This window comes from Ahaetulla prasina, chromosome 8 (assembly GCF_028640845.1).
Source record: "Ahaetulla prasina isolate Xishuangbanna chromosome 8, ASM2864084v1, whole genome shotgun sequence".
Classification (NCBI taxonomy): Eukaryota; Metazoa; Chordata; class Lepidosauria; order Squamata; family Colubridae; genus Ahaetulla; species Ahaetulla prasina.
In genome coordinates this window covers 69,030,406-69,055,818 of record NC_080546.1, presented here as the reverse complement: position 1 = coordinate 69,055,818, position 25,413 = coordinate 69,030,406, and the positions used below count along the sequence as shown (strand labels likewise).

The following is a 25,413-nucleotide window of genomic DNA, read 5'->3' as shown; positions in this document are numbered from 1 at the left end:
TTTTTAGCATTCTTTAGCTTTTTCTGTTATTCAGTGTATATTAGCAATATTGTTTCTTCTTTCTTCGGTTTTTTAAAAACCAACTTGAACATTTGTCATCTCACTTTCCATGTAGGACTCTAATCTGTATTGAATAATCCTAATTATTATTTTACTAGAATGTAAGTTTAAGGAAATTAAATGATAGTTACACATTCTATGTATCTACATCTATATACTATATAAACAAAAATACTCATGAAAGCTACATTAAACCCAAATTACTGTACATGAGAATAATTGAGGCTACAGATGTAATAATTTTGCAGTAGCTATAACATTATATGATTTATCATAATTTAATTTTTAAAATACTATAAGGGTAGTCTTCAATTTATTACCACAATTGAAGCCAAAATTTATGTTGCTGTGAGAAATTTGTTGTGACTTTTGCCCCACTTAATGCTTTTCTCACCACATTTCTTAAGTGAATCGCTCCAGTTCTTAAATTAGTAACACGGTTGTTAAATGTATCTAGTTTCCCCATTGACTTTGCTTGTCAGAAGGTCGCAAAAGGGAATCACATGACTCCAAATCACTACAACTGGCATAAATGGGACTTAGTTGTCAAGCATGCAAATGTAAATCACATGACCATGTGAATACTGCAATGGTCATAAGTGTGAAAAATGGTCATAAGTCACTTTTTTCAGTGCCGTTGTAATTTCAAATGGTCACTAAATGAACTGTTGTAAGTTGAGGACATACTATACTATGTACATACTATAGTAAAGGTAAAGGTTCCCCTCGCACATATGTGCTAGTCGTTCCTCACTCCAGGGGGCGGTGCTCATCTCCGTTTCAAAGCCAAAGAGCCAGTGCTGTCTGAAGACGTCTCCATGGTCATGTGGTCGGTGTCGTGTCCCACTCCTCCGCTGACGGCCGGGTCAGGGAAATCCGAATCAGGTGTGCCTCTGCAGCTCTGCCAAAGTCCTAGCAAAGTCCTCAGGGCAGGCAGGAGACCAGAAAGTGACTTCAGCAAGATATGTTTAGACTTTGCCTGACTCAGAGAATGCCAGAAAGCAGATCCTTTATATAGGCCATGGGGTGTGGCTCCATGACTCAGCACTTATTCAGGCCTGCCCCTCCCTTCCTTCTGTTGCCTCCACCTATCAAGTCTTCTGACGCGAGGGTCACTCCAGTCGGCAGCTGTTGGTAATTGACCTCCCTCAGGCTCACATGCTGTGGAGGAGGGGGAGGGGTCTAGTTGCTCCATTTGCCTGGGCATGGAGCCAGAGCTGGGGGCTGGAGGTATTTCTTCCTCTTCAGCCTGTCTGGGCATGGAGCCAGGGCTGGGGCCGGGAGGCATTCTAGAACATTCCTCCGTGTTCGGAAGCAGATAAGAAGACCCCGGCTGAGGTGAGATTGGACGAGACACAACAGTCGGCATGACTAAACATCAGAGGCTCACGGAACGCTGTTACCTTCCCACCAAAGGTGGTCCCTATTTTTTCTACTTGCATTTTTTATGTGCTTTTGAACTGCTCGGTTGGCAGAAGCTGGAACAAGTAACAGGAGCTCACCCCATTATGCAGCACTAGGGATTCGAACCGCTGAACTGCTGACCTTTCGATTGACAAGCTCAGCATTTTAGCCACTGAGCCACCATGTCCCTACGTACATACTATAGGTCTTCTGTTAAATCCAATAGCTAAGCTTTACTTAAACAAGCTTTTTTGTTCAGATTTTATGTCTGCTTGCAAACAAAGCAAATGTCGTTGTTTATCATAAGAAAGTAGTTATTAGAAAATATGCCAGATAAACACAAGAACAGGGTCTAAACCCCATGGTAATAAGATTTAATTTTGGCAAATCCAGTAGTATTCCATTATTATTGTGGACAGCTGTTCCTCATCCTGGGTGGCCATATAATTTGAATATATAATTATAGTTATAATTATGCACATTTTTCCTAGTTTTATATCTGTAATACCAAGCAGCAGAGAAAGAGAAACAGTTTTTACTTGAAAGCAGTAGTTATCTCTTGGAAAAATATTCTATAATTTATTGCTTAATTATATTAACAGGAAATAAATAGGCTCATCATCGAATGCAGCAGACAGGAAATACCAATGATATACAAAGTAGCAGATCTGGCTTACTCTGAAGATTCTCGTATCTGAACATTAGGAATCAGTTAAATCCTTAGATGATAAACATCACCAAAATTTTTGGTTTTTAAAATTTATTTAAAATATTGCAATTTCAAAATGGAATATAAACAATGATGTTATTCTATCAAAGATTTTAAATCTGGAACATTTTTAATCTTGAAGTCGAGTAACATTTGTCCAAATGCCTTGCCCTGTAAAAGAAATAAAGGGGGGGGGGGAACCTGTAGTTCTAACTCAGCCAGGAGAAAAGTGAAATTTTCTCAAATAATGTGTCACTATTTGAGCATCAACCTCCTGTAGAATAGTTCAATCTACTTCTGAACAAGATTGTCTTTCTTGCTGGTTTTTATTGCTCCTTTAGATACCTGCATTATAAATCTGGGATTTATCCCTAGTATAACATGCATAGGCTTGTATAATACATATAATAAACATGCATGGACTTCAGTTGTATCAATACAGAGAAAATGAACTTTAAAAAATTCATGAAAGTTATGATAAAACAAGGGATTTAAAATTTCAGCACACTGTCCACTATGGCTAAAATACTGACTTTACATTGCTCTTGCATTTATTCCTCATTTGCAAAAAGCCGATATGGAAAAAGGAGAAATCTGCAGAAAGGGCACTTTGAAAGTTGGCTATAATAAATTCTGAATTTTAGAGCTAGAATTAATTATATGAGATTGATGTCTCACTGATACTATAATACAAACTTGACCGACAAAAGGAACTATGTAACATAAAAATAATAGCTAGATTTTTCCTTTTTTCAAGTATGTTACTAAGAAACAATAAGTTGACCTGTTGTATCTTAAAGATTTATTTATTTTATGAAATACTATTAACTAGAACCAATTTTGGGATACAGAGACTGTGTATTTCTCTATATCCCTCTATATATATGTAATCTCATCTATTTAAAACTGATGCCAGTTTATGAAACCTTTGCTTTTCTGAACAGACCAGCTGAATGATTCTTTATAAATAGATACCTACTTGTGGGTCACTTCTCAGAGATGCTGTGCCACCACCACCAAGAGAGTTTTTTAGAACAAAATTTAATCCATATATTCCTGGCAAGTCATATCTGTAAAGATAAAAAATATCATACTTTATCTATTTAAAGGAACATGATGATAATTTTTTAAAAAGACAACAACTCAGAAATGCAAAAACAACATAGCTGGTAATATGTACAGTATTTACCATGAATGAGATTCAGCTTTTGTGAAACTTTTCAGAAATTTAAAGGTAACAACAACGATCAGGGGACTAGAAATTAAATTTTATGAAGAGAGTTTGAAGATGAGAAGTTGAGGTCTATGACAGCACTCTTTAAGTCCTTGGTAGTGACATTGAAAGCTCAAATCTGCTTATTAGCACACAAGAGTGCAAGACATAGAAAATGGGTTCAGGTTACATGCTGAGACTGATGCCCAAATGATCTCCTTCCACATATTTGATTCTGTGATTCAAAAATAATTTATGGTATGATTGGACATATTAGAATAAATTGGTACCTTAGAACTATGGAAAAGCATGTTTGCTAAGTTTATTGAAACATTACATTATTATTTTTCTTCAATGTTGCTATTTAATCTTGTTAATATGAAGTCACTAGTAGCTGATCATTTTATGTCTGCCTTTAAATGGAGAACGCTGTTAGAAACCCCAATTAGGAATGTCCTGGAATAACCATTTTAGCAGATTTTTCTAGAATAGAGGGTGATATATTGGTCCTCATCACTACTATTTCATGTCTCTCTGAAAATAATTTGCTTTTGAACAGAATCATTATATCTTTTCCTTGTGTGACAAAGGATAGTTGAGAACCATACTTTGGCTTTATTTATTCTTTCATTTATTTCAGCCTAGATACTTCCAATTTAACAGTTACTTATGTATAACATCACAGATTTAATTACTTCTCATGGTATCTTAAGTTCCCGTTTTAAAAACAATATTTTTAAATGAATTAAGCCTTCGCTTAAATTTAATTTACCTAGATTTTTTTTTAATATGGCGACTCACCAAACTTTAACAACACAATCTTTACTTATCATCCTAGGAAAAAAATCATGAACTCATTTGGGACTTATTAACCGATGATAGATAGAAAACTGTAGTCTTACTTTATTGGAGTGGTTCCTAAAGCAAATTTTTAAGCATTCTGTAAAAGAATATGTGGAAATGAAAATGCCTGATTTACCCATGTTGAAGAAAAATATTTATATAGAAATCAGTCACATGAAGCATTACAAATGAATTCAGGTTAAAAGTGCTATGGCTTTCAACATCTTCTCCATAAACAGACTGGCTGACTGTGGAACAGATAATAGAGAGCCTCTAACTGTTCACAGGTTTTTCAAAATGGCTTTAGACACTAAGAGTTACATATTTTATATGTAGTTGTATATTTAAAAAGTTATCTAATATAATTGGCAATTTGAAAAACATAAAAACTATACTGATAGTATACAAGAACAATATTCATATTTTCATTTTACAACTAATGTTTTTATGTAACTCTTTGTTCAATGGTACAATTGTTTCCATTTGTTCTTGTTCCTTTAGGAACATGGTATTTATCACAGTTAATAAGAAGCTTCAGGAAGCTTAAAACATGTGAATATAATTCCTTCTAATTCTTAAGACATACACAAAAGTGTTCTTTCTTTTACAAGTTTCTTCTAATTCTATTCACATTACTCTATCAATACATTATTAAAAGAACAAAAAGTCCATGGTTTCATTACTAAAATAAAAGTTTACTGTAATCAAACGTTTTAATTTTACTTGAACAATTTTCATAACAGCAGTGAAAGATTTTACTTTTTTTCTTATCTCTGAATTGTCTGGTTGAAAAAGAAGCATTGACCATTATTGCTCATGATCCATCAATATGACAAATAACTAGAGAAGGATTGAATCAGTTCTGGAAGATTTCACATAAAATGTTAGAATGTTCTCAGATTTATTAGAAAACACCTTAATTTAATAATGGAAAACCTTCATATTTAGGCTCATTTCTGATTGAGTTTAGGATTATTGTTGTAACGGAGAACTAGGCCTATAAAGTTAAAGTTGTTGGAAGATCTCTGCTCTCCAATCTCTCCTGCTTCCACTTCATACATCCTGACCCACTTTGCCTTGGAGCATCTTCTACTATCTTATTACTGCCATCATCTATCTTAATCTGCCCTAACTGGATTCCTTCCCCTTAAAACCAGCTTGTGAAAGATACAGGGCATCTCATAGCTTGTTTTCCAGTAATTAGAATAATACAATGAAAAAAGTGATTTTAGCAATAGCAATAGCACTTAGACATATATTGCTACACAGAGCTTTACACAGAGGTGGGCTGCTGCCAGTTCAGGCAAACCGGTAGTTAGGATTATGTGCAGTTGGCCAAACCAGCAACCCCTCCCCTCTCTGCTCCTCCCACTCACTCCTTATTGCACCTTGCTTGCCTTGGGCTATACTAGTCACGCTCGCAGCGTAGTTGCTGCTGATTTCTGGTTCCCTTGCTTGCCTTCACCACGTGGCCCAGCTGATCTCTGCCTGGTGAGTCTTCCTTCGCTTCTTGCCTAACTACCTCCCTTGTTGGCCCCACTATGCTTGCCTGCCTTTCCCATGGCCTAGCCTGTTTGCTTGCCTTCCCTGCGGCCCAGCCATGCTTGCCTGCCTTCCCTACAGCCTATCCTGCTCTCTTTCAGCTTGCCAGTTCAGGCATTGGGAGCTTGAGGGGTAGATTGTGCGCCCTGAAGTCCATCTGCTGCTCCTTCAAGCCCAGCTCTGGCTGCAGTTGACCATCAGCCAATTTTATTCCAGTGCTCATCCGGGAAACCTGGGAGTGGCAGCATATTGCATGCTTTTCACTCCAAGCAGCCTGGGCTGCAAAAAAACATGGTTGGGCAGAGCGGTCCTCCTTAACAAGCTCCAAACTGTTGCCGCTGCTCCAAGCCTGGGTTCCCTGCACGAGCACTGGAAGTCCAGTACTATTTCTCCATCCAGTCAGCCCACGCTCCCCTCTTGCTCCAGGCACCCATTCCCCCAGCATCCCATGTGTGCAACCCCCACAAAATTTTAAGAATTAGAGTCACAGGGAGGAAAGGTGTACCAATCTCTGTCTCCCTGTAGGACTGGCCTTGAAAAAGTGTGCCCTCACAATTGAACTTCCTTTCTCCCAGCGCTCATGCAAGAACCCAAAATTTTTAAGAATTAGAGCTATGCGGAGGAAAGGCACACTGAGGCCATCGGTGGGCTTGTTAAGGCATGCAATATGCTGCCACTAAGCTCCAGGGTTCCTCGCATGAGTGCTGGAAGAAAGAGAGTCCACTTCTGAGAGCATGCTTTTCCAAGACCAGTCTGGAAGGCAGCAGCAGCACATGTAGCTGCCTTTTCTTTTGCCACACAATCTTTGAGGCAATTTCCTAAAGGTAATAGTGCTGTGGCAGCAAGGGAGGGCAGGGTGGGCGGGTAGCAAATGCCAAAACCAAAGAGTGCAAGAGTGAAGCACAATTTGCCTTTGCGCTGTCCATTCCGGGAGACGGGCTTTGTCACGGTACATTTGTGCCAGCTTGTGATGCCAAGGGCATGGTCCAGGCCCATTGGCAATGGCAGAGAAGCGGGCGCAGAATGGACCGCCTGTTCACCCACCCGCTGATCTTTGATGGTAACCTGCACCCGGAGCATCCCCTTGGCCCAGGACGAAGTAAAAAGGCCCTGATTTTTCCACAGGGGAAGGTAAGGTTTTATTGGCGTAGAAGCATCGCTTGGGCACACTCCTCACCACCCATCTCTGCCTGATTGTGGCAGAGCAACTTCTCCCTCACTGGGCAGTAGCCAAGAGGAAGCAGCAAAATCAATTTTTATTCCTTTGCTAAAGCTGCCGTTCCTTTCTTCACACAGAATCGCCCAGCAGCCAGGAGGGAGAGGGAGAAGGGGTCAGTGGCAGCCACTGGCACTGTAGGTGAAGCTAGCAGGAGCAGCAGCACACAGGAATGCTGCAGCCTTCTCCCTCTCCCTCCCGGCTGCTGGGCGATCCCGTGTGAAGAAAGGTATGGCAACTTTAGCAAAGGAATAAAAACTGATTTTGCTGCTTCCCCTTGGTTAACGCCCAGCAAGGGAGAAGTTACTCTGCCAAGAACGGGCAAAGACGGGCTGTGAAGGGCATGCCTGAGCAATGATCCTGCAGCGATAAAACCTTCCCTTCCCCTGTGAAAAGATTGGCTCTGCCAGTTGGCCTTGGGTCCCCGGGGGGGTGGGTATTGAGCAACTCGCTTGCCCCTTCCGGACACTCGATGCTTGCCCTGCCCACCCCTGTCCTATATATGTTGCCTTCACCATGCAGCCCAGGTAAACACATTGCCAGTTGCCTCACTTACGCCCACTCAGCCAGAAGTCTGAGTGGAGAGGTGCAGCAGGCAACGGGGTGCACCTGCGTGACTGGTGCATAGAACAAGGTGGGTGGCGGCGCATTGGAAAAGCGGAGCCGGAGGTTGGTAATTTTCGCTGTAAGAAGCCTACAGCCACCGCATCTTTTTTTCAGTCTTCTCCTCCCAGCTGCCACCTCTTTGCCAGCTGGAATCCAGCCGGCAGCTTCTTGTGGTGAAAACTACCAGAGGTCTCAAACACCCTGAAAAAGCTGCTGCCGTCGCTGCCCTGTTCTTTGACAGAATGGTGATGGCACTGCAGCAGCTTTTGCCGTGCGTTCAAGACCTCTAGTAGTTTTTGCCAGTCTCTGGCCAGCCGCTGCAACCATAAAGCAGCTCTCAAAAAGGCTTTAAATTTTTGGCTTGGGGGGGTGATGTGACTGAGTGAGCATGGCCATGAGTGACATCAAGTTGGCCATGCCCACTCAGTCACATGACCCCCTCACCAGTCCATGCCCACAGAACCGGTAGTGGAAAAATTTGAATCCCACCACTGCCATAGTTCATTCAATAGATATTGCAATTATTATGTCTTCTCCAATCTGGTTTCTTTCAGAAACCCCAGAGACAGAGGGGGGCAGATAAAATTTTGAAGTGGATGCCATATTTCCCAAGAGCGTGTTAGTGACACTAGACATATGATACCATTCAGACAGCCCTTGGAAAAATGAGTATTGCTTCATCTATGGTTTTTAGAACTGTTATAAATGGCTTAGTTTGAATATATTCCTATGGCAAAAATAAAACGTACTGTGGCTTAGCATTACCTATGAATTTATGATAATATATGTGTTTCAGGAGAGGAGAAGCGTCTGTTTTTTAAGTTAACAGTGTCAGCCCTAAGCCATGGTTTAACACAGAGTTTGGTGATGGGGACTGCTTTTCTGCATTTCTAATACTCTTCTTAAGATATCTTTTAGGAAGTATATCTGGACTCAAGAAAGTTCATTCATTTTTTAAAAAATCATGCATTGATAAGTTCTCAATTATATACCCATAGTTCTGCTATTGTGGATGGCCCATATTGCTTCCAGAATGATAGGTACATAAAAGCCTTATCCATATATACTGTGGGTGGAAATTACATGGGTGTATATGTTTTTATACTATATATATATATATATATATATATATATATATATATATATACATATATATATATGTATATATATATGTTTTCTGAGGTTTTCGCAGGTGTTTGTATGTAGGTCTTTGGTTATTCGGGTTTTCTCCCGCATAAAATTGGAAGTGTCTTGGCGACGTTTCGACGAAGTCTCATTCGTCATCTTCAGGCTTCAGCTTCGTGCTTCTGGGAGCAATGTGTGATTGCAGCTGTTTCTTCCTTTTTAACTGCTAGTGGGGGTTTGAACTGATTGGTTGGGAGCTTGGCTGTGATCTGATTGGATGGGAGTTTTTTTGTGCTCTGATTGGCTGGGGGTGTGTCCTGTTGGGTGGGGTCTTGGTTGTGCTCAGATTAGTCTGAGTTGCAGGGGGATTTGAGCTGGTGAGCTGCATTGTTCTTGTTTGGCTTCATGTTCGTGGTCGTGCTACCTCTTCATAGTGGGTGTCAGTCTGCTGCATGTATGGATTGGAGGGCTTTGAAATGGCTAATGATGCAGCTGCGGTCTGGCTTCTGGTCCTTGGTCGTGCTTCATGATCAGTGTGGGTTTGGGTCTGCTTTTTGGGTGGATGTGTGGTGGTGACATCCTGTGTGGACCTCGTGAGTGTGGGTCTGGTGTCATTCCTCGTGTTAGGGACTCGTTTGTCAATAAGGCGGGTTTCCAAATGGCTGGTAGGCGGAGGTATCATCTCGTTTGTTCATGCTGTGTGGGCGTTTTCTATCTCAATGGCTTCTCTGATTATTCTGTTGTTAAAGTGTTCAGTTTTGGCGATAGTTCTGGTCTTTTAAAGTCAATATCGTGTCCTGTGACTTTAAAGTGTTGGACCAGGGAAGAAGTTGGTTCCTCTTTTTTGACTGAGTTCTTGTGTTCTTCAATGCGTGCACTTATTCTTCTGTTGGTTTGTCCGATGTATGTGGTGGGGCAGGCGGTGCATGGGATTTCATATACTCCTTGATTTTCTAACTCAATTTTGTCTTTGGGGTTTCTTAGGATGGTGGATATTTTTTGGTTTGTGCAGAATGCTGTTTTGATGTTATGTTTGTGGAGGATCTTGCTGATTCTGTCTGTGGTGCCTTTTATATATGGGAGAAGGGCTGTGCCGCTTTCTTGTTCTCTGTCTTGGATTTTAGTGGGGGGTTCTTTTTGGATTAGTTTGGTAATCTTATTTCTCTGGAATCCATTGGATGTTAGTACGTTTGTGAGAGTGTGTAGTTCGGTTTTTAGGTGTTGTTCATCAGCTAAGCGTTTTGTTCTAGAGATGAGTGTCTTGGCTACGGATCTGATCTGTGCTGGGTGGTGGTGTGAGAGTGCATGCAGATGTTGGTTTGTGTGTGTTTTCTTCTGGTAGATGGTGTGTCCTAGGGAGCCATTGGGTTTTTTGTAGACTAAGACATCTAGGAAGGGAAGTTGGTTGTTAACTTCTGTTTCCATGGTGAACTGTATTTTGGGGTGTAGGCTATTGAGGTGTGTGAGGAAGTTGTCAAGTTTTTCTTTCCCGTGTGGCCAGATTATGAAGGTGTCATCTACGTATCTGAGCCAGAGTTTGGGTTTGTGATCAGATTTTTCTAGTGCTTGGGTTTCAAAGTGTTCCATATAGAGGTTGGCAATGACAGGTGAGAGGGGTGATCCCATGGGTGCTCCTTCTATTTGTTTGTATTTTTGTCCGTTATAGATGAAGTATGTGTTGGATAGGCAGTGGTTGGTCAGATCTAGGATGTGCTTGGGGGGGTTATATTTGTTTTGGATAGCTGTTAAGGCTTCTTTGATTGGCACTTGGATGAAGAGGGATATGACATCAAAGCTCGCGAGTAGGTCGCTGGGCTGTAAGTTTTGTTTCTTTATGATCTCTATGAACTGGAATGAGTTTTTTACATGTGAGGCGATGGATTCTGCATAGGGCTGTAGTTGTTTGGCGAGAAATTTGGCTAGGCTTTGTAGAGGTGAGCCTATGGAGCTGACTATGGGTCTGAGTGGTGTTCCTTCTTTGTGTATCTTGGGGAGGCCATAGAGCTTAGGGCATCTGGATGATTTCTCTCTGGGAATGATTCTTTGTTGGATTTCTTCACTGATGGGGGAGGCTTTTATTTTGGATCTAGTGGTTTTTTCTAGGTAGGTGGAGGGGTCTCAGACTCAGACTAATCTGAGCACAACCAAGCCCCCACCCAAACAGGACACACCCCCAGCCAATCAGAGCACAAAAAAACCCCATCCAATCAGATCACAGCCAAGCTCCCACCCAATCAGTTCAAACCCCCACTAGCAGTTAAAAAGGAAGAAACAGCTGCAATCACACATTGCTCCCAGAAGCACGAAGCTGAAGCCTGAAGATGACGAATGAGACTTCGTCGAAACGTCGCCAAGACACTTCCAATTTTACGCGGGAGAAAACCCGAATAACCAAAGACCTACATATCTATCTATCTATCTATCTATCTATCTATCTATCTATCTATCTATCTATCTATCTATCTATCTATATAAATATATAAATATATAAATATATAAATATATAAATATATAAATATAAAAATATAAATATATACGTCACCCTCATGGAGGCTGAAGTCAAATACCCTGATTCACTGGCCATTATTTTGGGAGATCTTAACAAAGCAAACTTAAGGAAAGAGCTACCAAAATACTTTCAGCATGTCAATTGTCCCACTAGAGGTAATAATACTTTAGACCATTGCTACACAATACTAAAAGATGCTTATCGGTCTTTCCCACGTGCAACTGTAGGACACTCTGATCATTGCATGATTCACCTTGTACCTGCTAACAGGCACAGACTTAAAACCACAAAACCAACAATTAAATCAGTAAAGAACTGGGCGGAGGAGTCAAAATTAAAGCTGCAAGCCTACTTTGACTGCACTGATTGGAACATTTTTGAAGATACCTCTGCAGACCTGGATGAACTCACAGATACTGTAACATCATATGTCAGCTTCTGTGAAGACCTATGTGTACCAACAAAGAGCTTGCATATATACAGTAATAACAAACCTTGGTTCACATCTAAACTTAAGCAGCTACGTCATTCCAAAGAGGAAGACTACAGGAAAGGTGATAAAATGCTGTACAATCAGGCCAGAAATGTTTTCAGCAAATGAACCAGCAAACATGTGGAAAACTCTTAAAAATATCACCGGCTATGGCAAACCTCCTTCCGAGGCTGAAGGTAATCAACTGGCAGATGACCTGAATGAGTTTTACTGCAGGTTTGAAAGGAAACTACAGCCACCTATCTCCATAACCCCCATCTCAGACACACCAACAACAGCCAAGCCTCCTACAACTGACCCCATCCCGTTGGGTCCACAACCCCTAGTGATCACAGAAAAAGAAGTGCAGGACCTATTTCACAGACAAAAGCCAGGAAAAGCTCCAGGCCCAGACAAGATAACTCCTTCTTGCTTAAAAGTCTGTGCTGACCAATTGTCCCCCAACTTCACCCATATTTTCAATAAATCACTAGAAATGTGCTATGTTCCTTCTTGCTTCAAACACTCTACCATCATCCCAGTGCCGAAGAAGCCCACTATCAAGGAACTGAATGACTACAGACCAGTTGCTTTAACATCTGTAGTCATGAAAACCTTTGAAAGGCTAGTGCTTTCCTACTTGAAAACTATCATGGATCCGCTGTTAGTTACCCTTGCAATTTGCGTACCGAGCAAATAGATCAACAGATGATGTGGTTAATATGGCTCTGCACTACATCTTACAACATCTTGAATCTCCAAAGACTTATGTAAGCGTCCTCTTTGTAGACTTTAGTTCAGCATTCAATACCATCATTCCAGACACTCTTCTAACTAAGCTAAACCAGCTACAAGTACCTAAACAGACTTGTAAGTGGATCACAAGCTTCCTAACAAACAGGAAGCAGCAGGTGAAGCTAAGCAGAATCACATCAGATACCTGTACAATTAGCACAGGGCCCCCCCAAGTGTTGTGTCTCTCTCGCTCCCCCTGCCGCAGCCGGGCCTCTCTTATCTCCTGCCGGACGCTGATAGTTCAGAAGAATGTCCTGGAATCCCTCCAGCCCCCAGTCCTGGCACCATGCCCAGGCAAATGGAGCAACTAAACCCCTCCCCCACAGCATGTGAGCCTGAAGAATGTGAAGCCAGTCATGAACTAAGATTACCAACAGCTGGAGGCTGGAGAGATCTGCGCTTCCGGAGAGTAGAGAGGCGACGTCAGCAAAAGGAAGGGAGGGGCAGGCCTGGATAAGTGCTGAGTCATGGAGCCACACCCCATGGCCTATATAAAGGATCTGCTTTCTGGCATTCTCTGAGTCAGGCAAAATCTAACTTGGATTGCTGAAGTCACTTCCTGGTCTCCTGCCTGCCTTGAGAACTCTGATAGGACTTTGGCAGAGCTGCAGAGGCACGCTTGATACGGACTTCCCTGACCCGGCCGTCAGCGGAGGAGTGGGACACGACACCAAGGGTGTGTGCTCTCCCCACTTCTCTTCTCTCTGTATACCAATGTGTTGTGACCCAGGTTCCTGGACTCGGACTCCTGGACTTGGATGATTCAGAAAGTGAGGGAGAAGACCTGGCAAGGCCTGCTTCTCCTGGGCCCTCTCCCTCCCTGGCACCCACCCAAAGGGAGGAGGAGGGGCCGGCAAGGCCTGATTCTCCCGGGCCTTCTTCTGATTTGGCAACGCCCCAAGAACAGTTTTTGCTTGATGCAAGACTGCGCAGACGTGACCGGCGCGTGCAGCAAAGGAGGCGTTGGGACAAAGCCAAAGAATGATGAGTCATGCAGTGACATCTACGGACACTATAAATGCAGTAGGCGGAACTTCCTGGCTTTTTGTCTTGGACAAAGCAGTGAATTTGCACGGGCAAACTGTATCAATGGAGGGAAGAATATATTCGTGAGTAACTCTGACCTTATCTATAATTTCCTAATTATCTCCAGAGACTTGGCAGGCCCGTGGGTAGACATGGCCAGAACATTTATCTATGTAAATAAATTAGAAAAGGAGGCCTTTGACTGACTCTTTGTTGGGAGTATTGGGGGAGGGAAACAGAACACAATGACTGCATCTCTAATGATCCATCTGTTAAACTACTGAAGTTCGCAAATGACACAACAGTGATTGGTCTCATTCGAGACAATGACGAATCTGCATATTTATTTATTGTTCACACTTTTATTGTTCACACTCACGTGTATATTGTTCATATACACGTGAGGTCGAACGACTAGCCTTGTGGTGCGACCGAAACAATCTGGAACTGAACGCACTCAAAACTGTAGAAATGGTGGCAGACTTTAGGAGAAACCCTTCCATACTTCCACCTCTCACAATACTTGACAACACAGTATCAACAGTAGAAACCTTCAAATTTCTAGGTTCTATCATATCGCAAGATCTAAAATGGACAGTTAACATCAAAAACATCATCAGAAAAGGACAACAAAGAATGTTCTTTCTGCGCCAATTCAGTAAGCTCAAACTGCCCAAGGAGCTACTGATCCAGTTCTACAGAGGAATTATTGAGTCTGTCATTTGCACCTCTATAACTGTCTGGTTTGGTTCTGCAACCCAACAAGAAAGACACAGACTTTAGAGGATAATTAGAAGTGCAGAAAAAATAATTGCTACCAACCTGCCTTCCATTGAGGACCTGTATACTGCACGAATTAAGAAGAGGGCTGTGAAAATATTTACAGATCCCTCACATCCTGGACATAAACTGTTTCAATTCTTACCATCAAAACAACGCTATAGAGCACTGCACACCAGAACAACTAGACACAAGAACAGTTTTCCCCGAAGGCCATCACTCTGCTAAACAAATAATTCCCTCAACATGTCAAACTATTTACTAAATCTACACTACTATTAATTTTCTCATCGTTCCCATCACCAATCTCTTTCCACTTATGACTGTATGACTGTAATTTTTTGTTGCTATCATTAAGGGTTAAATTTTATCCTATGACCATCATTTGTGTTGTAAATGTTGTACCTTGATTAAGATATTTTTTTCTTTTTCTTTTATGTATACTGAGAGCATATGCACCAAAACAAATTCCTTGTGTGTCCAATCACACTTGGCCAATAAATTCTATTCTATTCTATTCTATTCTATTCTATTCTATTCTATTCTATTCTATTCTATTCTATTCTATTCTATTCTATTCTATTCTATTCTATTCTATTCTATGTTGTAGTTCGCCAGCAACCTGCGGAGCTGGCAATGGAGTTGGACAGCAATGAGGCTGAGGAAGAGCGTGGGCCAGTCCTGGAGGCTGGGGAAGGCCCGGATGAGGGCTCTGTATCGGAGACTGAGGTGGGGCCAGGGCCATCAGGGAGTGAGGTGCGGACTCCAGAGCCTCCAGAGACTGACAGTAGTGAGGCAGAGGAACAGGAGGAACCTGTTCCTAATGCATGCATGAGAAGAGCTGCCAGAAGGCAAGAGCAGCTCAAGCAAAGAGGACGACTCGGGAGTATGGCCAAGAGATGATTGGCCGCTCCCATAAAGCTTAAAGGACCAGCAACAGTGTTTGGGCTTTGCCGGAAAACAACGTTGATAACTTCATCTTCTTGTATTTATTTTGCATCGGTGTCTTCTGAACTTTTGCCAAGAAAAGCCTTTGAAAGTTTGCCTAATTGGACCAAGGTTGCTGATAAGACTGAGGAATTTGTGTTGAGAGGAATTTGCTTTAATTTAGTTGAACTACGCTGAGAATGAAGTCATTCTCAGCTGTTCGAATAAAGTTTGTTCTTTTTTACACTGACTGAGTTTCCTACTACCTACTGGGTCTGGGTCACAACAAAACATAAATAAATATAAATATAGTAACACTGCATATACAACCCTAACCCTAAAATATTTTCAATATAATCCCCGTTTAAAGTCTGTAGAGATTCTCAGTCATCCAGGCCATGGTTGTCCCAAAAGAGGCAATTGGACTTTCTTGTTTTTTCCTTAAGATGTTTTTGCTTCTCATCCAAGAAGATTCTTCAGTTCTGACAGGATAGTGGGGAATGGAAAGATTTATATTTGTTTCTGAAAGGAATATAAATCCTTCTCTCTTTTGTTTTCTTTCAGGGGAACTTCCCATTTTTCTAGTGGGGGGAGCATGTCAGGTCCCAAATATTTCTACAGGGGCACTGGCATTTTGATGGGAGGAAGGAGGGAGGAATGGAGTAATCTGTATATGAAGTTTTTGTTTCTGTTTCTTGCATTACTGTGTTAATCTCTATATGAAGTTTCTGTTTCTGTTTCCCTGTAATGATGTAATGTGGGAGGGGTTTGGTTAGCATTGCTTTAAATAGCTGGTTTTAAGTGAAAAGCTTCAGTTCTTGCCTAGATCTCGTTATCACAAACTTTTCAATAAAAGCTCCTTTTGGAACAATTGCAGTTTCAAGAGTCCTGCTTTCTTGGGAAGATTGAAGAGTACATGCATGTACATGCATGAGCAGTATACTATTTGCCCAACTGTTAAGCCCTTGGTTTACATGAGGATTTTCATGTAATCTAAAATTTTTAAATATAACCAAACAATACTGCATGAAAACTTGAATTAAATGAGTGCCTACCGAAATACCAAGATTTCTTCAGGTTGTTCTCTTTCTAAAAGATGCTGGAAATAATTTTCTACAGCCAAAGCAGTTAATGTTTTCTTGAGGTATGGGTAGTAAAGGGGGTGGCGTGCTATGACACCTGTTATAAACAAACAGAACACAATTACTTGTTATTCTGCATGGATCACCAAACAACGTTATTATTCTTACAAAAAAATTGTTCAATCAAACATTATTTTAAACTTCAGCTACTCAAGAGTAAACCTATATATCTTTGTAGCACCAACTTCCATGTTTCCCCAAAACTAGGACCTCTCCAGATAATAAGCCCAATTGGGCTTTCGAGCACATGCACTAAAATAAGCCCTCCCTGAAAATAAGCCCCCCCAATACCTAGACGCATGCGCAGGTGCCGCGCAAATAACACGACATGAGGAAGTGAGGCAAGGGGGGGGAAGGGAGGGGGAACATATCCCATGTGCCCCACACGCACCTGCCATCCTTGTGGAAAAACCTTATGGATGCTGCTCCCTCACACCCTAGCTCGCGTGCGCCTTCTCTTAGTGATGGCCGCAAAGAATGGCCCCAAAAAAACTCTTGCCAGCCCTAGCCCTGTCGACCTGGGACTGGGGGGAGGGGGAGTGGTGCCAGAGCTCCGAGCAGTGGCCAGTGTGGACTGTCTGCGCAAACATGAAGCAGGATCAGAGTGGCCGGTTCTTGCCCGCACCATTGCCAGTGAGGATCGGGTCAGAGCCGCTGCCACCCAAGATCAGCAGGCCAGATTCAGTGAGCTGGATGCACTGCTGCCACTCGGAAGAAGAAGAGAGAGAAGAGGTGCTGTGAGAGAGACTATTTCTCGCATTGTTTTCTTCTCACGTGGCAGCAGCACATTCAGCTCCCTGATCTCAGCCGGCGAGGGGGAGTAGCAGGTGTGGAGGAGTCAGGTGGCAGAGAACTGAGATGCATGGAGTGAGATCGGGCTCCCTTGCTGTCTCTTCTCCCACCTATCGCCAGGCATGGCAGGAGCCGGAAGTCAGGTAAAACATGGTGGAAAAACGAGGTCAAACGAAAATAAGACCCTGTCTTATTTTATGGGAAACATGGTAGTATTTGTTTAATTAATAATCTACCTCAATTGTTTCACTAAATCTTGGTGACATACATGTTAAAACAATAAAAAACAATAACCAGCAAAAAACAAAACAAATCCACAAAAAGTCAAAATATATTATGAATGTTAAAATATAATTCTACATCTACAACTTGTTTTGAAAAGATATTTTGTTTATTTAAAATATTTAGGTATCATATTTTGCAAAGCACTTTCAAAACCTACTAGAGCAAGAAATAATAACATGCAAATACCACATGTTAAGAAAACCACATTCTTTCTTCTTTCCAAACAATTAGAGATGCATTAAATGAGTTCAGAAGGATTATGCTGAATTGGTAAACAAACCTAAAAGAAGGTACCCATTGTTTGACTTGTGCTGAAATTTACAATTCAAATTACAAGTTTTTTCCTGGTACAGAGAGAGCTGTTTCCCTCCACTTTTCTTCCAACTATAACTCACATACTAACAGAGATCTAGGCAGCTTTGGTATTATTAAAATGTATTCATTGGATTCAAAATGTAGACTACTCCATTTTTCTTTTTTAAATGCAACTCAAAGGAAGAAGATCTGGCTTATCCGAATCACAACCAAATTAATTGAACTTAGGTGATAATAAAAACTGAAGCTTATCTTATTCATTTTAGAAAGTTCTACAATATACAAATGAATGAATTCATAACAAATCTTTTTACATACGTATGATGACATCACATGTAAGTCTGTTAGATGACCTATTTTTATTCTAATACCCTTATTTAAAGTAGATTTGCTGAACACAAAATTCTATCATTTTAAGAGTTAATTGGATGAAAAAAAACCTGAAATATAGTTTCAAAAACCTCAGTACCTCAAATATAGTCATCTTATGGGGAAAAAGCAAACCAATTTTCTAAGTAAACGAATATCAAATTATAGGTGAAATAGATTGTCTTGACATGTTTAGAATTTTTTGCTTCTTGATATTCCAATTCTATGGATTGGCTTGTCTCAATGTAGATAGCTGGAAACTCTCAAAATTATCAGAGTCGCTGTGCTTGTATTTAAAATAATCTTAGCAATTAATGCATCACTATAGGCATCACTTGTTCAGTGACCATTGCAAGTTACAATGATGTGAATGAGTAATACTTATAAATGGTACTCATATCACCCAGTGATAATGTGATTATGATTCAGGCACTTGGCAACCATCTTGCACTTAAAAGGTTTACAGAGTCCCATAGTCATATGATCACAATTTGTGACCTTCCCTGGTAACTTTCCACAAGCAAACTCAATGAGGAAGCTGGCCGGGAAGTTGAATCACTCCCGTCACTTTTCCTCCCAAGGAGTCCTACTACAGAATGCAAGATCTCAAGAATCTCACACTGTGTAGCTTCTATACCCATCTACATTCCAAAGTCATATTCACCCATAGGAACCATTCTGCTTAGGGCCCCACCCATGCTCTATAACACCCACCTGCAGTCCCCACTGATCTGCCCACACTCTGTATCTCTGTAGCTTACCTCTGGGCCCCACAATTCACACATTCTTTTGTGCTTATTGCTTGGGACTCCCACCCGCTTTACAATGGCAACTGGGACTGCTGCTAAATGTTGCTAAATGATGCAGTTAATGACATTGTGCTTTATGACATCACTTAGTGATAGCAGGCACACTCCCAATTGCCATCTTAACCTGAGGATTACCTGTATTAGGAAAAGAGATATATTTTATTTCATGCCTTTCAAGCCTTCCTGATATTAGGACTACTGATAAAGGGCTGAAAGTTGTCAATAGATCACTGTTTCACAAATACACAAACACTGGGAAATAATACTCTGTTTCTCCCAAAATAAGACATCCCCTGATAATAAACGCAATTGGGCTTTTGAGCTCATGGCAATAAGGCCAAGCACTTATTTCAGAGTTCAAAAAAATATAAGACAGGGTCTTATTTTCGAGGAAACACGGTACTTCTACTATGAAAAGTTAACTGCACTCGTCTTCTGATTAGTGAAAGATAATGTAAATATTATTTTAAAGCATCAGAAAATATTTACAAAGTCATATGTATGCCTACTCTGTCTGACCTAATCTCTTTCTATGTCTCTTGAATGAGACAAACTATACTTTACCATGTAGATAAAACCATGGATTCTAATTTGATTTTACAGGTAATAGCTAGCTGTTTTTTGAAAATCTGAATGCAAATGCAATCCAAATGCAATTTGCAAGTTATTATTTGCCTCCAATGAAGAAAAAATAATTTTAAAATAATAAAATAATTTTTGGATATAAGCAGCAAAGGGCAAAAGCTTATTGAAATAGCATAAAATTACCTGAATCAAGTTAATTTTAGTTGTTTGTATCCTCAAAACAAACAATAATTATACTGTTTCACAATCTATAAACATTTATTAATATTTTAAAGTGTTGTAACTCCCAAATACTTTTTATTAATTCAATGGTTAAACATATTGTTATTAATTTATATTTTTAAATAATTGGCAAGCTTTTCAATCCTGGTATTAGGAAAAGATATGTAGACATAAATACAAGAAGTCCTTAAATTTCAATCACAATTAAGCCCAAAATTTCTGTTGCTAAGTGATACCATTGTTAAGTGAGTTTTCCCCATTTTACAACCTTTCTTGCCACAGTTATTAAATGATTCAATGAAGTTAAGTTAGTAATAAGGTTGTTAATTGAATCTGGCTTCCCCACTGACTTTGCTTGTCAGAAGGTCACAAAAGGTGATCTTTGGATACTGCAACCTTCAAAAATATAAGCCAGTTGCCAATAATTTGAATCACATGACAACAGGTGGGATTCAGCCTGTTTGTAATGGTTTGGGTGAACTGGTAGTTGTGACCCGCCCACTCGGCCCACCTGCCCCAATGCTATGCCGTACTACTTAAGCTGCAGGCACGTGTGCGAGCAAAGCACATGCGCAGAAGGCAAAGCACACATGCTCACATTTTCGGTGCTGGGGCGAACTGGTTGTTAAATTATGTGAAGCCCACCTCTGCACATGATCATAGGGATGCTGCAACGATTGTAAGTGTGAAAAACGGTCATAAATCACTTTTTTCAGTGCCACTGTAACTTCAAACGGTCACTAAATTCAAGGACTATCTGTATTGAGATATAGCGCAGTGGTGACACAATGGTTAGAATGCAGAATTGTAGGCTAATTCTGTTGACTGCCAGGGGTTTGATCTTGACCAGGTCAATGTTGACTCAGCCTTCCATCTTTCTGAGGTTGGTAAAATGAGGACTCAGATTGTTGGGGGCAAGATGCTGACTCTGTATCGTTTAGAGAGGGCTGTAAAACACTGTGAAGTGGTTTAAAAGTCTATTGCTATATAACCTGTTTCCCCCAAAATAAGACATCCCCTGATAATAAGCCAAATCGGGCTGTTGAGCGCATGGCAATAAGGCCAAGCACTTATTTCAGGGTTCAAAAAAAATATAAGACAGAGTCTTATTTTTGGGGAAACATAGTAATGAGTGCAAATTATCTTCTAGAGTGGAAAGCCAGCTCTCTTGTTACCTTAAAAAAGAAAGACCCAGCAATGGGAATAGTGAAAATGGAAAATGTTACAATCTCCATGCAACGGTAACATTACATATAAAGACTAAAATGCAAATAACCATAAAGCATTTTACAAATAATTTTGTTAATTTCCACAGCAATAGAAAATACATTTTGAATTGTTAAATAACATTTCATGATGAAGGGATCCTGTAAATATTTCATTTTCTCCAATTCATTGTTATGGATTATTGTACTGCATGTTTGTACAATGAAAGAGATCAAATCTGTATGCAAAAGGAATAGCTAATTCATTAAAAACAATCAAATGGAACAATAACAAGGACATATTCTAAAAAACATAAATTTGAAAATACAGTATGAAAAACAGCCTGATTATAGAACAGTTACTGTCCTACAAATATCCCACCACTAAAAGATTCTAACAACAAAGAATGCAATGACAAAACAGTTAAAGCAAACCTCTTCAACATTTTCTTTGGCTCAGTTTTTGTTAACTCCGATAACACATATCCGACTTTCCACAAACGTACCAGCAATGATTATGAAGATTTAACTCATATAGATTTCACAGAAGACAACATTGCAAAAGCTCTCCACAACTTAAAACCATCGCTATCTATTGGACCCGATGGACTGTGTGCATACTTCTTAAAAAAACTTTCCATTAATATAGCAGAACCCCTAAGTATTATCACTGATAAAGCTTTCACTACCAGTTCTCTTCCCAAACTTTGGTCACTAGCCACAGTCATCCCTATCTTCAAAAAAGGAGACCCCAGCTTAGTCGAAAACTACAGACCGATCTCGCTTTGCTGTGTCACCTGCAAAGTCATGGAATCTATCATCAACCAATCCATTACCTCATACTTAGAAACAAACAACCTACTTTCCAACAAACAATTTGGTTTCAGAAAAAAATTATAATGTAACTTACAACTTCTCCACTGCAAAAACATATGGACTTCAAATCTTGATCAAGGCAAATCAATAGATGCAATCTACATAGACTTCTGCAAAGCTTTTGACTCAGTAGTACACGATAAACTTCTCCTAAAACTAATATCCTATGGCATCTCAGGACCCCTCCACAAATGGATATCTGCTTTTCTGTCTAACAGACAACAAGTGGTCAAAATTGGCAATGCTCTATCAAATCCTGTTCCTGTCAAGAGTGGTGTTCCTCAAGGCAGCGTTCTTGGACCAACACTCTTTATACTATACATTAATGATCTTTGTGACCATATCTCAAGTAATTGTGTTCTCTTTGCTGATGATGTCAAACTATTTAACATCACAGACAATACTTCTATCATTCAAAACGACCTTGATCATCTAACGCTTGGTCTAAAATTGGCAGCTCAAATTTCAACCAGCAAATGCTCAGTCTTACATATAGGAAAAAGAACCCAAAACTAAGTACATACTAGATGGACATTACCTTACAGATGACCCCATCCGTTAAAGACCTTTGAGTTTTCATGTCAAATGATCTAAGTGCCAAAGCCCACTGCAACTACATAGCAAAAAAAGCTCTAAGAGTTGTAAACCTAATCTTGCGTAGCTTCTTTTCCAAAAACACCACACTACTAACCAGAGCATATAAAACATTTGCTAGACCAATTCTAGAATACAGCTCGCCTGTTTGGAACCCTCACCACATCTCTGACATCAATACAATTGAACGTGTCCAGAAATATTTTACAAGAAGAGTTCTCCATTCCTCTGAAAACAATAGAATACCCTATCCCACCAGACTTGAAATCCTAGGCTTAGAAAACTTGGAACTCCGTCGCCTTCGACAAGACCTAAGCTTAACTCATAGAATCATCTATTGTAATGTCCTTCCGGTTAAAGACTACTTCAGCTTTAATTGCAATAATACTAGAGCAACTAATAGATTTAAACTTAATGTCAACCGCTTTAATCTAGATTGCAGAAAATATGACTTCTGTAACAGAATCATCAGTGCTTGGAATACTTTACCTGACTCTGTGGTCTCTTCCCATAATCCTAAAAGCTTTATCCAAAAACTTTCTACTATTGACCTCACCCCATTCCTAAGAGGACCATAAGGGGCGTGCATAAGCGCACAAATGTGCCTACCGTTCCTGTCCTATTGTTTTTCTTTTCTTCTTTCTATATATATGCTTATACCTCCTTATATTTACCCATATATGTTTATATACTATATAATCTTTTGTATGATTCCTACATATATTGTTTTGACAAAATAAAATAAAATAAATAAATAAATAAATAAATCTGGATAAGGGGCATTACTTTAACTCTAAAACAAGACAGCATTATAGTTCTTTTGAAAGATGTTTTCATAATGAGACACTGCCACCAAGAAGGAGTATAAATGCTTCTCTTTATATTTAAACTTTTTAAAAAAGAGAAATGAAAAGTGGGACCCAGAGGACAAGCTGAAACCCAACCACCAAACCTTTTATTATGAAAAGTAACAAAAACACGAACTGGTACATCTTAAAAGATATTTTATCATTTTCTTACATCGCTTTGGAATTACAGTTATAACTACAGAAAGAATAATTATAGCATAATACTTATGTGTATTTTTAATTAGAAGTTCTTTTTTAAAATAGGATTGAAAAATACCTATATTTGCTGTGTTGCCTTTGTCTCCACTTCTTGTATAAGCAAGATCTTCCAGACGATATGCATGAGGACCACTTGGTAGATCTATATAAAATGAGACAGATTATTGCTTCCTCAACTGCAACAGTAAAATTGGATTTTTAGAAAGATTCTATTTAAGTGTGTTCATACCTCATTTATACAGTTTTAATTTTGCAGGAAATCTTTTCCTTAAATATTCTACAGAAGCAGAGACAAGAAGTATGGGTAATTATACTTACTACTCACATTTTTTCAGATCACCAAGGCAAGAAAAACTCTGATTTTCAATCAACAGTTCAGAGCAGCTCACAAAAGAATGAACTCAAAAGAATACCTAGACGCAGGATCTTAAAATTTATTTTCTAGCCACAAGAGCTTTATTATCTCCTTTCACTGAAGTCAATGAGAAGGAAAATACCCAATGAAAAGTTAACAAAGCTTTGGGCTCTAATCCAATAATGTGCCAGGAGAGTGATAGGACTTGGATAAGGTGGGATGCATATTCATCCCTTTCTCTGAAACATGTATTGCCAGAAAAAATACCATCAGGATAGATTTATGTCTACAAAACTTTCAATGATTGCCAGAAAGATATGCTATTGATTGGCAAACTTTTTCTCCACCAACTGTTAGCTACTGTGAGTCTGATGATTTGGTAGTATACAATTTTATGTAACAATCAATAAATCAGTAGAGCACTTGTCCCCATCATGTCTATTATCTGATTAAGATTGCTTCCATAGCAGATAATTAGTTTACAGTACTGTATTTTATAGGTAAACTCACTTCCTCTTCCAGGTTTCAAATATTAAAGATTAAGGTGTGGTGGAAAGGTGAATTAGTTCAGTCTTGTAACTTAATGTCTTATCAAATTGATAAAATATATCGTGTGAATTCTTGGATAGCAAGGCAAAAAAAGTTGCCAAGGGATGTTGTTATTTATTTTACAAACAGAACAGTGAGAAATCAGATTTTGCAAGCTTCATATAAGGGGGAGAAGATTCAGATTGCTGGTCAAGATATTTTGATATTAAAGGAAATTCCACCAAAAATGTTAAGGGCTAGGAAGGAATTTGCCTTCCTGGTGAATGAACTTAAAAACCGTCAGATTGAATATAGATGGGATATTCCAACTGGTATAATAGTATACTATGCAGGGAAAGTACATCGTCTCAATACAGTTGGAAAAGCAAGAGAATTTTATGTTGAGGTATTAAAAGTTGGAAGTCTTCCCCCATTGGAAGCTAGAAGAAGGGAGGCTGAAGTGAAGGAAAGAGAAGTGAAGCAGGTACAAGAACAGATTGTGATGGAAGAAGATTTATTACAAGTGTTGGAAATACCTACGACGGGTTTAGATTCAAAAGAACAAAGGCTGACAAGAGCTGCTGCTAAACGCAAGGAACAAGAGATGAAGGCACAACAACAACTGGCAACTACTACAACGGAAACAGTGGGAGGAGCAAGGCCTAAAGTAAAATGTGATCTGCGGCTGGTGTTCCAAAAGTTTCCTTTGGCCGATAATGGCAATTAAACTATTATCTTGGAATGTTAATGGTTTGAATTCACCGCAGAAGAGAAGGAAAGTATTTCATTATTTGAAACAATTTAAAAATGACATTACCTGTTTACAAGAAACACATATTAGATCTTTAGACCAGAAATATTTGATAAACTCAAAACTGGGAGTACATTTTGTTGCCTCCTCTTTGGAAAAAAAAATGGTTTAGTTATATATATAAAGAAGGATATATCAGCAAAATTAATTGAGGTGGATAAGCAAGGAAGATACATTGCTATTGAACTTTTGTTGGAGGAAAGAAGACATTATTAATAGGAGTTTATGCTC

The 25,413-nt window shown here is 39.7% G+C and overlaps 1 protein-coding gene across 4 annotated transcripts in view; it reads right to left on the bottom strand.

Annotated features, from left to right (window-relative positions):
• Positions 1–352: 352 nt before the first annotated feature.
• LOC131202788 (uncharacterized) overlaps positions 353–25,413 on the bottom strand; it is a 139,901-nt gene continuing 114,840 nt past the window's right edge. The window contains exons 8-11 of one of the 4 annotated variants that reach the window (XM_058192114.1): positions 23,547–23,630; positions 16,283–16,406; positions 3,153–3,243; positions 353–1,393 (exon numbers count right to left, since the gene is read on the bottom strand). In XM_058192114.1, coding sequence (XP_058048097.1) covers positions 1,109–1,393; positions 3,153–3,243; positions 16,283–16,406; positions 23,547–23,630 — 584 coding nt within the window. In that variant the 3' untranslated portion in view covers positions 353–1,108. The other 3 variants (XM_058192116.1, XM_058192115.1, XM_058192119.1) reach the window with 3 other exon arrangements.